This window comes from Eleutherodactylus coqui, chromosome 3 (genome assembly GCF_035609145.1).
Source record: "Eleutherodactylus coqui strain aEleCoq1 chromosome 3, aEleCoq1.hap1, whole genome shotgun sequence".
NCBI classification, from domain to species: Eukaryota; Metazoa; Chordata; class Amphibia; order Anura; family Eleutherodactylidae; genus Eleutherodactylus; species Eleutherodactylus coqui.
This window is the reverse complement of record NC_089839.1, coordinates 191,717,699-191,731,392: the sequence shown is the minus strand read 5'-3', so window position 1 is coordinate 191,731,392 and position 13,694 is coordinate 191,717,699. Positions and strand designations below refer to the sequence as shown.

Sequence of the window (13,694 nt, the reverse complement as noted above, 5' to 3'; positions counted from 1 at the left end):
TAAACAAGGAGATCCAAACATTTGGTAAATACCCACCTTCACAGAACTTTATTATTACCTATTATTCCTCTGGATCAACATGGGGAGTTAATAGGCTGGGCTGGATGGACATATGTCTTTTTTCGACCCTACATACTATGATACCTTTCCCCTACTGAAATCAATACATGTTTTCAATATTCAAATTGTAATTTTACACGTATTTATTGTGCCTTTAAAAGCTGTAGTCTACTTTAGACCTCCATATTTGTTTAAATTTCCCTCCAAAAAATAAGTTGTACTGCTGCTGAGACACTAGGCGATCAGCTGTAATATGTGGAGGAATCTAGCAGTAGGTACTCAAATTTGCTGTCGTGTCCCCAAAGTAAAAATTAAAGGGGTTGTCTGCCCTCTTTTCCATTTATGACCTATCCTCTGAAAAGGTCATCAGTAGTTGATGGACAGAGGTCTGCCACTCAGGAGAGGAGCGGGTGGGACGTTGTCATCAGCAGACAGGGGAGAAACTGCGGGTGCTGGCTTCAATCACATGGCTGCTCCTATACTTACTGCTCCTCTCCTGGTCATGACTGGATATGATATCCTGACCAGGAGAGAAGAAGGAAGTAGGGGAGCAGCATGGCTCTCCCACTGATTTCAATGGGAGTGAAGCGGTGCCCGCATTTTCTGTGCTCAACTCTGATGACAATGTCTGGTGTCCGATGATTACTGCACTGGACAGCAGCCCTGATGACCAGCTGATGGATGTGGGTTCCGAGCGATGGACCCCTAGCCATCAACTACTGATGACCTATCTAGAGGACCGGTCATCAGTGGAAAAGAGGCCAGGCAACCACTTTAAGCTTAATTCAACATGTCACGGGTAGGTACATGCAGGTACATGATGGCACAGCAGCTGACAGATGGATTGGAAATAAAACATGAAATGTGTTCTTCTGTCACTGCGTTGGAGGATGCAAATTACTTAAATGTTTTGGTTTTTTACAAGGTTACATATGTAGTGGCCTGAATTCTATATATCTGGCCCCTCCATAATTGTCATACATGTCATGTCTTCAGTTTGGATGCACTCTGCAAATTGTCCTGCCTCTGGTTATGTGTATTGCACAGCTGCAGCATGCAAGAGGTTAATGTCTGAAAGTGGCTGGGATATGTCTGGAAAATGTAACAAGTTTGTCTAGTCACGTGATGATTAAATGCTATAAATATGAGTGATTGAGAGTTAGGTGGGGTCTTCTATCTTCTTCAATGGTTGTGAGAGAAGTAAGAGTGCTGGCCACATGGGAATACCTTCAACCCTCATGTGGTGAATGGGGTGGAAGCAGAAGAGAGGTATCCTGAGGTCCCTAATTCCAGGAACAGCCTGTGAGAGAGAAGAAAGGAGTTTGCCGTGCAGTGTTCACTCTACAGAGTACAAGTGAGTGTGAGTGGAGTGTTCCCTTTCCCTGTTCTCCTCCAGAGTGATCCCTTTCCAGAAGTGAAACCTTACAGAAGGTCCAATGTCATCCTGTGTTCTCCTCACTGACCTTGCCTAACTGTCATTCCTTCACTGATGTGTGAAGTTCTGCAGTATAAGAACTAAATTTCCAGTCACTACCCATTCCCAGTGATTGAGGTATTTAAGCATAACAGTGTGTGGGCTCTATTATTTCTATCGCCAAATAAAATCAATGGTGTGAAGGAACGGTGGCATCATCAGTGACAACTTCTACGGTCTACTACACATCCCTATGCAGGTAACCGCTGTCGCAGCGTTGCCTGGAAGAGGCCTAGCGGTGCCTTGGCCGAGGTTGCATGCGTCCCTCCGGGGAGGAGTTTGGTAGAGCCACTGTGAAAAGTGCCATCTCTACCCCGCCAGCTCCTCAGCATGTGCCTTGTGTCTTGGTTTTTGCAGGACACCACACATACTGACAAAATATATATACACAAGGCACATTAAACCTCACTTCTGACTAACCGTCATTATCGTCATACTCTTGAAGGTCCATGGCATTACATAATCAATGCAGCCTAATTCACCATAAGTGCTGCAAAGTTTCTCAATGATTGCACATAATGCAGATCAACACTTCATCACTTCTGACTCACATGCGCTTTCCTTGGCGCAGAACATCACTATCACCAAATTGCCTTGTTCTCCTGTCAAAAACAATATTTATAAACAGCATCGCCCACTAACTATCCACAAAATTGCTACTCTTATGAACTCACTTAACCCAAATACAGTCCGTCATAATCCCTGTTTACCACAGTCTGTATGAGGAGATACTACTGTATGAGGAGAGACTGGTCTTATGTGTCTAGAAGCTTTGCTTTGCTCTTTTCCCAAATCCATGTTGCTGATAGTCATCAGGGCCCTTTGGTCCTCTGAGATCTTCTGTTCACTTGACCTCTGACCATCCAGCTCTGGTCACAGTTGCGGCTTGCACTGTGATGCCACTCCCCATAACAACCTCCTGCCGGCTACCCAGCATGGGGATACAAATATACATGTGGCATGTACCAATTTTACACTCTAAGGCCCCCTGTCCACGGGCATTACAGTATCCCGCGGCGAATCTCAGCCGCGGGAGCCGCTGCCCAGAGCAGGAACCAGCAGACGATTATCTGACAGATAGGCTAACCGCAGAGAATCAGGGTGATTCGCAGCATGCTGCGAAATGCCAGCCGTGAGCGAAGAATCGCAATGATTCTCTGCTCGTGGACATGGGGCTGGCGCTTTCCCCGTGGACAGGGGGCCTCAATCAACCTTTTGGCCACTCTTGGCACTCTCCATACAATGGCCTCTGTCACTTTAAAAGCTGAACTGTTGTGGCCTTTCTATTTGCTGCTGCTCTCTGCTGTCCTCTCTAGAGATGTGGTGCAGCTCAAATACCTTCTATAGGGTACATGTGGCACCTAAACGTTTCCTGATGGTTCAGGGTGGTGGGTGAGGCTTAACCCTGCAATACTCCCTATTGAGGGGACGATCATCAGAGTGGTGATACATTACGGCCGCTTCACTTAGGGGGCAGAACCTTACACTCTAGTGTTTGAAGCGCCCTTTCCTCTGCACCTTCAGCGCTCTGAGCCCTGGCTCTTGGCCGGTCCTCTACTGGCACTGGAAGCACCAGATGGTTCTCTCTCACCTTGTTCCCCTTCCGACCTCATCGCTAGCTGGAGGGTATGGGGCTTAGGGGCAGCGGGCATCCGCTTGTCACAGAGGCTGAGCCACTAGTGTAAGAGGGAATCAGGGCACCACTCACTCCTCTTACAATATCATGGTTTCCATTGAAATCAATGAGATGTATGTGTAATATACAAATATTTCAAGTCCAAAGAGAGAGAGAGAGAGAGATGCTCTTTGAAGAGGTTCTGGTTAATAAATAAGTATTCTAAATGTTGGATCTTCCCTCTCGAAACTGAAAATGCACTAAAAGGGTACTTTTCAGTGGCTTTCCTAAACCAGCCAACTTCTTTGTGACTCTCATTTTACTAAGTCGACTTATCTGTATTACAATGAATCTGAATAGTCCCAAATGTCACCACATAAAATACACATTCATTCTCATTTGCAAACCAATTTGAAGCTTAATAGGCCAATGAGAATTTTTGGCCTCATCTGCAAATCATTTCAACGGATCAGTACAAAGCCAATACAACCATTCCTCCTAATGACCACTAATCGCTTGACAATGTCATGTCACCTTTAAAAACCCTACCAAAGCCAAAGTAACCAAAATGAACAGCAATTAGATTGCAAGCTCTACTGGGACTGTTGTATATTGATTATATAAGATGCTTACAAAGATAGCACCAAGTTTTGGCATTCTCGGCAATGAAGACTGTGTATGAAGAAGTTTTTGGATGATGTATCAGTGCAGAATTTCCTTGATTGTATTTTTTTCTACTTTGGAGGGCTGCCATTGTGCATCTTCGTAGGCAAGAATCATTTGAATTATTTCCAGATTACCTACAGCAAGTGCCAACGTACTAATGTGCTGGTGTATTGACTACGCTGCGCTAACAGCCTATTAGTGATTTATTTCCCACGCCAGAATTTCATTTAGGAAAAAATGAAAACCTTTCCTAGAAAAAAAATAATAAGAGCAACGCACATTTAGTAATTAGAATTCCTTCTCCTATCTTGGGAGTTATCTAGCAGAATTTATGTATCCTATGTTTAACATTTGAGGAAAGGTCTAGGTCGGGATTTGAAAGTCAATGTTACTCTATCGTTTGTCTCCTCTAATTGTTTATGGCAATGATACAATACAGGAAGCAATGGATTTTCGGTCATAACTCGCTGGCTTGTTCTTCTTGTATCTTCATTGCCTATACGGAGAGTAGTTTTGACTATAGGTTCTTTTACATAGGACGATCAGGCCTGAAGGTTTCTATCAATGCTCATTCATCTGACAATCAGACAATCGGATACATATGTAATATGCACCCCTTCCCATTTGAAAATATCGACTCCGTTTCAAGATGGCTTTTCAAAATGGCTGCAATGTTGCACATCGCCCCTTTCAGATTTGCCTCTTTTTACCTTAGCAACATGCCACACACAGGACGGCATTCCCAACCACCGTTTTCCAATATTGAGGTGTCACCATAACTTTTGACTATCCTGTTTATCTATAATCCCTGAGGCCACAATACTTGTGGTCTGTATCCCACTACCTTACGTGTTCATAAGGCCTGGTTGAAAATGTTTCCATACATGCAATGGTATCTTTCTTTGGAGCAAGTACATGTCTACTAAAAATAGACAATTCAGTTTCGGATAGAGATGAGCGAGCATACTCGCTAAGGGCAATTGCTTGATCGAGCATTGTCCTTAGCGAGTATCTCCCCGCTCGGAAGAAAAGGTTCGGCGGCCGGCGCGGGTGACAGGTGAGTTGCAGCCATGAGCAGGGGTAGCGGGGGGGAGAGAGGGAGAGAGAGATCTCCCCTCCGTTCCTCCCCGCTCTCCCCCGCTGCTCCCCACCCTCGCCGACAGCCGAATCTTTGCTCCCGAGCGGGCAGGTACTCACTAAGGGTAATGTTCGATCAAGCAATTGCCCTTAGCGAGTATGCTCGCTCATCTCTAGTTTCGGATGAGGTGTAATATGGACCTTTGGGAACCTGCCAGAACTTTTGATCTCTAAGGGATTTTCCAGGAAGCATCGGCAGTCAGCCCCAGCATACATTCCGGGTCTGAGTGGAAGCCGATGCTCCAACCCCAGTGTAGTGGCCGGCGCTCATAATGGCAGGCACTGCTCTCATTGAAATCAATGAGACCCCAGTCTGCAATTACAGGTGACGGCCACTACACTGGTCGGAACAGCTCTTCCACTTTAACCCTGGTGAGTTCCCTTTAATTTCTAGTGCAAGTGTCAATTTATACATTACGTGTTAGGCAGTTTCTAATATTCAACTCAAGAAACTCAATGAACAAATCGAAGAGTTGGGCAACATGTATGCCCTGGGCTCTGCTTTCTTAAAGATATTACATAGTATTGAATACACCCAAGAATTTCACCAAATGATTTCCGTTCCCCTATGTACAGTACTTACGGGGATATGCAGTTGACTCTCACTCCTCTGTTGATCCATTCTGTTCCCAATGTTTGAGTTAATTTCACCACACCAGCTTTTGAGGTGTTGTATGCCAACTGCTTCTGAGGATGCGGTACTACAAGAAAAGAAAAGTGGGAGGAAGAATTTATATCTATAAGATATTGATTTAAGAGTTTATTAGAAAGGATCCATAGTCAGTCCTTCAGAACCATAATGCGGTAGCCATGTTCTACATACATTTGTGTTGCTATCATTCAACCTATGTTTGATGGCACGTTAGTTGACTATAAACACCATATGGCACATATAAGGGCCCTTTACATGGGATGACCTGTCAGGTGTAGAAGCTCAATAGACCATTCCAGCGATAATCGTACCTATGCTTTTACACAGGAAGCATCATCACGATTGAGTGAAGGTGGAGCGGGACGGGGATCGATCTGGCCACCTGCCTCCATTTACAGTAAACGGGCAAGCATACATAAATGAATGACTGCCTGTTTATAGGGCCGATCCCTCGCTCAGTTTTTTGAACGGCAAACGAGAAGAGAACAAATTCTCATTCAACGTTTAGTCGGGGCGTGCATTTACACTGAACGATAATCATTCAGATTCCCGCTGGATACAGGAATCTGAACAATTTATCGGCCCATAGAAAAGGACCTTTAGCCATTGTTCAACCTTGAGGACATGACTAAGGATATAAGCCAAACCATAGTCTTCTACAGAAGGAAAAGACATCTTAAAGAGGAAATCTCATGAATCCTGACATATCTGTTTTAGTAAACAATTGTATTTATGGGGATAAAATAACAATTCTAGATCATCTTCCCTTAGAACTCCCTTTTGTGCCATTCCTCTGTTATTCCTATGAGAATTTTATGAATAAATTGACAGATGGGTGTCACCAATTTGGGTGTGTCCCTCCACACTCAGATACTGTTCAGTCAGTGCTGACAATATCAGACTTTGTAGGAACACACCCCTTTGACAAGTGAAATGGTAACCCCCAGTTGTTAATTTAATCTTACATTACCAGAAGAAATAACATAGTAACATAGTGTGTTAGGCTGAATGAAGACAATGACCATTAAATTCAGCCTATTTCAACCCCCGTGTTAATCCAGAGGAAGGCAAAAAACCGCAAGAGGCAGAAGCCAATTAGCCAATTTGGGGGGAAAATTCTTTCCTGACTCCATAATTGCAGTCAGAATAATCCCTGGATCAATCTTTAATAGTTCCTACCTGACTGTAAAACCCGGATCAACAACCCGCTGGTCACCTAATGTCTATATCCTGTAATATCATAGCGCTCTAGAAAGACATCTAGTGCCCTCTTAAACTCCTCCATTGATTTTGCCATCACCACGTCCTCAGGCAGTGAGTTCCACAGTCTCACTGCCCTTACAGTAAAGAACCCCCTTCTGTGTTGGTGATGAAACAGAGGTGTCGTGGGTGATGGTGTACGCAGGTTCAGAATTGTGTAGTACTACAGAATTTATATAAAATTAACTTTACTGAACAGTTGCATAATAAACAGTAGCGCTCCACAGCAGAATTCAGGTACTTTAACATTACATAATGGAACTCTCTTAAAGTGACAGTATTCTATTTCTCTACTGCGAAACTAGGTATACTTTCCTCATCAGTGTCCCTCACCAGCATATACATCTCCTCTCATTGTCCCCTGGCAGCAGTAAGGCACAGCAGTATCACACTACTATATGTATCCTTTACAACGTCTCTTGTTTTTGCCATAGTCGTTTCAATTCATCAACTTTTATAGCCATAGGCCCATCCTGAAATGTCCTGTAGGAGCTGCTTCCCTTAAGCAGAACACTTACACACGTCGTAGATGTCACTTACATTTCCAGAGGTTGTCACATCAGAAGACTGGCAGTTCAACTGGAGTCTGTATTACAACTCCTTGCCATACTGCGTCATAGGCACACATCATATACATTATACTTCAGCATGACATCCCATACTTTATGTAACATCCTAACTGTATCACAAACTATTACCCAGCAAGGCCTGGCAATAAAACTCTAACTATGGCACCACTTTCACAGTCCATCATCCCCACCCTGGCCAGGGATTTAACCTTCCGCCATGACGGGGCTTGTAGTCCACTCAGGCTTTCTCAATACACCTTTTGCTGCTAACTTTGCTCTTTGCCTGCAATGCCCATTGCTTTTCTGCACTGTCACCGTGGTGTCCAGCACTAAGGAGATAGAAACTCCCTCTCCCTACACGTTGCAGAATGCATCACCACAGGGCTCTAGCTGATTCTCCATCATCCGTCACTACTTCGGCCCGCAGGTCTTCAGGGCCCTTTTAATGGTCTCTCTTTGATCTGTGGTTGCTTCCCAGCATGGAGATACAATTCATTGCACTGTACTTTTCAATGGCTGCCGCCACATCTAGCAATTACAAAAAAAAATTCTGCACAGGATGCGATCTAACTGAAGAAATTTGCTAACATATAATCTGGACATTTTGTTGTGTCCCCTGTGGGCATTTGCTCTTGAGCGTCCTTTGATTAGTATTGCTTTCAGGAGATGACTATACGTATGGCCCAACATGGTTGGTGGATTTTCAGTATATTCTTCATCTGTCTGGTATAGTTTGACCGATTTTTAGGTATTGTTTTGAATGATCAGCTATAAATCATACATGAATTTGTGGTGTGATTTTTTTTTGTGTTCAGGCGTGAGTCCATTGTCATGCCAAATCCAGTTTGCACTAGAGTGTCTCCTAGCATTAGAAGAGTTACGACCATAATCTACTGCTCCTCTAACAAGATTTGTAAAAAACAGACTTTTTTGTTGAAAGATTCTGTAGCGAATTCATCCTTCCAGATTTTCCCTGTGGCGGTGAGCTGCTAAACACACATTTTATTAAACACATTTACAGAACAGTCATGAGCTCCCTCGTAGCTTTTCAGAAAACTCATTCAGTATTTCACTAGGCTCGTTTCAACCCTTGCAGAAGTTGTTATTTTGAGAAACGCTTTAAAGTATGAAGGATAAGTCTCTGGAGGACTACAGCGGTTGAGCAGAGAAGATGAAGACCAGCTAGAGCAGGCTTAGGCAGCGGGTGGATTTCTACACTACAAATCCCAGCATGTCCTCTAGTCCTCTGGGAACATTTTTATATAAAGTAATTGAATACGCGCACGTCTGTCATATAGACTACATATTAGAATTACTTATCATATATTACATTTTTGGCAGCGCTTCTGTCCACCTATCAGCTGGTAAACGGATGCTTGTTACAGCTCATAGGGCAATACTGCCATTGTACCGAGGCCCCGGAGCCTGATAGGGCCCTGTCTCTCTGCCGCATATAAGGAAGGCAATACAGTCATGACATATTGCTGATGCGATGCAGGATTCAGGATACGATGCAGCTGATGGAGTAATCAAAGTTTACAATACTTATTGATAAACACAGAACTAGAAATAAGCAATAGTAGTATAGCGATGATGGTGACACAATGCAATGTTTTTACACAGAATCACCTGTCGCTAACTACAGCTAACTAGATCCTAAGGTTAATAGTTTGTGTTCACTAGGTAATATTTCCAAAAGTACAATATCAATCACTCGACTATTATCAGCACCCTTTTACACAATGTCCAGTTAGGGAATATATGATACAGTGACACAGCTTCCCCTTAGGAATTAACACTTCAATACAAAAAAGCTAGTTTCCGTATTTACATATAATGTTCCTTTAAAGAACACAGTCTGTAACCCAGGTTCAAGCATCAGAAACTTGTAAGATGTTAGTATTCGCAATATGAGCCCTATCTCCTATAGCAGGCCTGCTAAGATGGTCTTTGACCGTTTCCTTGGTGTGCACACTTGTTGTCAGATTGAGGTTAGCCTCACTTACAATACGTCACAAGGGAGTATTCACTTATACAGACCCAGGCTAGTCCAGGGTCAGGAGCGCTCCTCCACCATGTTTTCTGTATATCCTGGTCACTGTGCAGGTGTCCCACTGGTCTGAAGATCACAAGGTTTGCTCTCTCAGCTTCAGACATGTCTTAGCAACTTCCCCTCACAGACAGAAGCTCCTCAGCTCTCTCAGGCCCAGCTTGAGCAGCACCTCCACCTTACCTTGCTCAGCACTGTCTCTCTACTGTGACTCAGCAGAAAAGGCTTCAGTCTCTAGAAAGTTCCTTCTGAGCATGCTCTGTTCCAATGTGTCAATATTTGGCACAAAATTTGGTGATTTTGGTGCAATGTTTGACACAAGTCACAGTCTATCTCCATGGATATACATCATAGTTGCGTCCCAGGCGTTTTGTGCCACAACCAGCTGCTACCTATTGGATAAAAGGGTCAGGCATTGATTTGAAGGAATGCTGCCATCCAATAGGTGAGGATCCTACTGCACACTGATGAAGGGCAAAAATCCGAAACAGCTGTCTGTGTATGGATCATGGTTCGGTTTTCAATTCCCAATCATTGCTCTACAGACCTGTATAAAGGGTCAGGCATAGATTTAATGAATATTTAAAGGAATATTGTCACTGATAAGGACAACAAGAGGGGTATTGCAACTGATGGGAACAACAAAGAGGAGTTTACTACTGTCTAGGGGTAGAAAAGGCTGCATTATTACTGATATGGGCATAAGGGGGCATTATTACTGTGTGTGTGCTGTTGAGGTGGCCTCATCACTGTGTGTGGGCAGAGAAAGTGTCATTATTACCAATGGGGGCAGAAAAAGCAGCCTTATTACTGTGTGCATTTTCCTAATACAAGTTGTAAAATAAAATATATTACCTGATTGACTGATATATGCAGTCCATAGTGGCAGCTGCTTTTTTCTGCATTCGTTTTAGGCTACAGTCACCTACATTGTGTGACTTTACATGCTTTTGGATAAGTTGTGTGATATCAGCCTCAGGCCACGTTCGCACAGGCTACAAAATCTCGCTACAATGTGAAGCCCATGGTGTCCAATGGGTTCTTTCACACGAGCAATGTTTTGTAGCCTGAAATAACCCATTGGTAACCATGAGCTTCACATATATGTGATTTTGTAGCCCTTGTGAAAGAGGCCTTATGTTTAGCATACAATGTAAAATAGGTTTAGGATTCCTTAAATTCTCTATTTATACAAGGAATCATTGTTAGAACTTACAATGTAAGTAATGTATCCTTGCATAAATAGCGAGTTTTTAACACTACATACGCATATGCATTGTTAATTTTAATCATTGCAAATTGACTACTACTTCTTGGCTAAAAGTGCTCCTCAAAAATGATGTGAGAGATTTTACTCTTCTGGAAAATATGTGGTATGAACTCTGAACTAGAGGTTACAGTAGCACCAATGCCCCTCTGTCTAAGAGGTCCAAAGACAAGTTTGACCTATAAGACAATAGAACAACAGTCCTACATAATGAATGATCACTGCATTAGGAACATCTACTCAATAATGGGCTGGTCCACCTTTTTGGGTGAACATGGATTTTAGACATCTGGTAACAGATTCCACAAGGTGGCAAATTTCTCCATACTCAACTTGACCCATGCCTGCTGAAGCTCCATCAGTTGGTGCGCACTTTGTGCATAAATTGGAGCAAATCTCACAACCCCTTATAACATATAACAAGTATGTTCAATGGGGATACAGTCTGGTGAGTTTGGGGGGGCCAAGGCAATGAGGAGAATTCACTGTTATGTTCCTCCAACCCCTCCCCAGTGATCCAGCTGATGAAGCAGAACATTGTCCAGTTGAAAGATGGAACTGTTGTCAGGGAAGACTTTCTGAAGATATTGGTGTAAATAGTCAGCTAACAGGTCCCTGTAGTGTTCATCATTCAAGGATTGTGGTATGACCAACGGTACTAGGCTATGCCAGGAAAACACTCCCCAGATCTTGATACCACCAACACAACCTGTTGAACTTCAACAATACACCCATGGCATACAGCTTCACGCTGTTTACGCCAGATGTGGACATGGCCATCCATATGGTTTAATAGGAAATGGGACTCGTCACTCCAGATGATCTTCTACCTTGTGTCCAAGGTCCTCTCTGGGCCAATGAGAGGCTTTCTCGGCAATAAAGTGGAATCGTCAGGGGCATCCTTGTCGGTCTTCAGCTATTGAATACAAGTTGATACAAGGCAAGCTGTATGGTCATTGTTCAAAATTTGCCTAACTTCCCAACTGTTGTATTACTGGCGCTGCTGCTGGCGGCCCCATTGAAAGCATTTTGCGATATGGTGAGTGTTTTCACTCGCTCTCGCAGCACAAGAAAAATAAAAACTAGTGGGTATCCACCCTAACACAAACACCCCAGCAATGGCTGTGCTTGACCCAACTTCATGAATCTAGTGACAGGATTCCTTTAAGAGCTCTTTCACACGAGCGCTGTTCTGATGCTGAGTAGGTGTGTCAAGAAAATCGCATCTGAAAGAACCCATAGTTTCCTGTTTTGACGCACGAGGAAAATTGTGTGCCAAAACAGCAACGAGATTTCTCACCGTCAAAAGACAGCATGTCCTATCTTTTGAAAGTGCAGTGCTGGTGGCTCCCATAGACCCCTATGGGAGCCGAGTGGCAAAGGGAAGGGGCGGGGAGAGGGAGAGGGTGTGGCACACTCACTAATAGCAACCGCGACATGCTTGTGGTTGCTGTTAGTTCACCCGATTTAACGCTCAGATAGCCGCGCTGTTTTAACGTGGCTATCTAAGCATTAAAACAGTGCTCGTGTGAAAGAGCCCTAACAGTGTAATAAAAAACAATAGGAAACCTCAAGGACTTAGAGCCCCTTTACGCGGGATGACCTGTTGAGCGCAGATGGCCGTCAGGTTGTCCCAGCAATGATCGTTGACTTCCTTGTGCTTTTAAACAGGAACAATCATTGTTCACTAAGTGGAGATGGAACGGGCCAAGGATCAATCCGGCCCATTGCCTCCATTCATAGTAAACAGGCAGTCGTTCATAGATGAACAACTGCCTGTTTATACAGCCTGAACATCATTCAGTTTTTATGCATGTAGAAACTGAACGACGAGTGATAAGAATACAAATTATCATTCATGGTTTAGGCGGTACGTGCATTTAGGCTTAACAACAATCATTGAGATTGTCGCTGGGAATTTGAACAATTTATGTAAATTTGTGTAAAAGGCCCTTTATTATACATTTACGGAAATTTTGGGAGATATTACTATGAAAGGTTTTTGCAATAAAACACACAAAAAATGAAAATGTAAACTGGCCAAGCTACAAAAATTCTCGATAGATCACTAGAGAAAAGGCTATGATCTTGCAATACGTCTTGCATGCATCTTTGAAGACTAGAGAACTCAGGTTGACCAGAAGAACTTTTTTAATGCCACAAAATGCAATTTTTAGTACAGTTTCTTGTGTGCTTCTCCTTCGCCCCACCGCTACCTCTGTTCCCCCGTATGTAACCTCGGCCATAACCACTAAGTCAATTCATTTCAATACTTAATTATTTATAAGGTGCGCATTTACCTTTAACAACTCGCAATACCTTGTAATAATTTCCACACATAAATTTGCAGCCAGCCCCTCTTAAATCATTAGTTAACGACTTCTCCAAAATTATAATTGCAACCTTTTTTTCTAAAGTCCGTGTCCTCGGTATTTCACCCCCCCCCCCCTTCTCAACCCACCAAAAAAATTTGGAAAGAAAAAAAAATTCTGTTTTTAATTATAAATAGGACAGGTGGCGCAGACACTTAACCAAGGACTCGTAACACAATTATAAATGCATTTTTGAAGAAACGTTTATAGTCGCTTTGTAATAAACTGCACAGAATGCTGTCGAATGTCATACTGGGCACTGTAAAAATAAATGGTATTCCCAAAGAAAATAAAAAAGGCTGCATATTTATATAACATTCAGCAGATGGATGTAATATTAACTTAGTGGTTTTGTGTTGTAGTTTTATGGCCGCTAGATTTTCTTGCCTAACTTGGCAGCTCAAAGCACCGTTTGATTTTTGGATTTGGACAATACTGAAACAGATGTCCAGACCAATAAAATAAATTCCTGAAGGGCTATGCTTAATTTGTGTAATTGATCAATTTTTGTTCCATGGGCCTCGGATCACCAGAAAGTAACTGCCTTCCAGATTAGCTCAGCAGTCGGGATT

General features: G+C 43.1%; 1 protein-coding gene across 1 annotated transcript in view; it reads right to left on the bottom strand.

Moving 5' to 3' along the window:
- The window catches only part of LOC136620223 (D-threitol dehydrogenase-like), a gene marked incomplete at its 5' end in the record, with an annotated part of 64,811 nt that overhangs the window by 18,001 nt on the left and 33,116 nt on the right, over window positions 1-13,694 (bottom strand). The window contains one exon of the mRNA XM_066594928.1: window positions 5,536-5,653. Within this exon, the coding sequence (XP_066451025.1) occupies window positions 5,536-5,653 (118 nt within the window). The remainder of the gene's footprint in view (window positions 1-5,535; window positions 5,654-13,694) is intronic.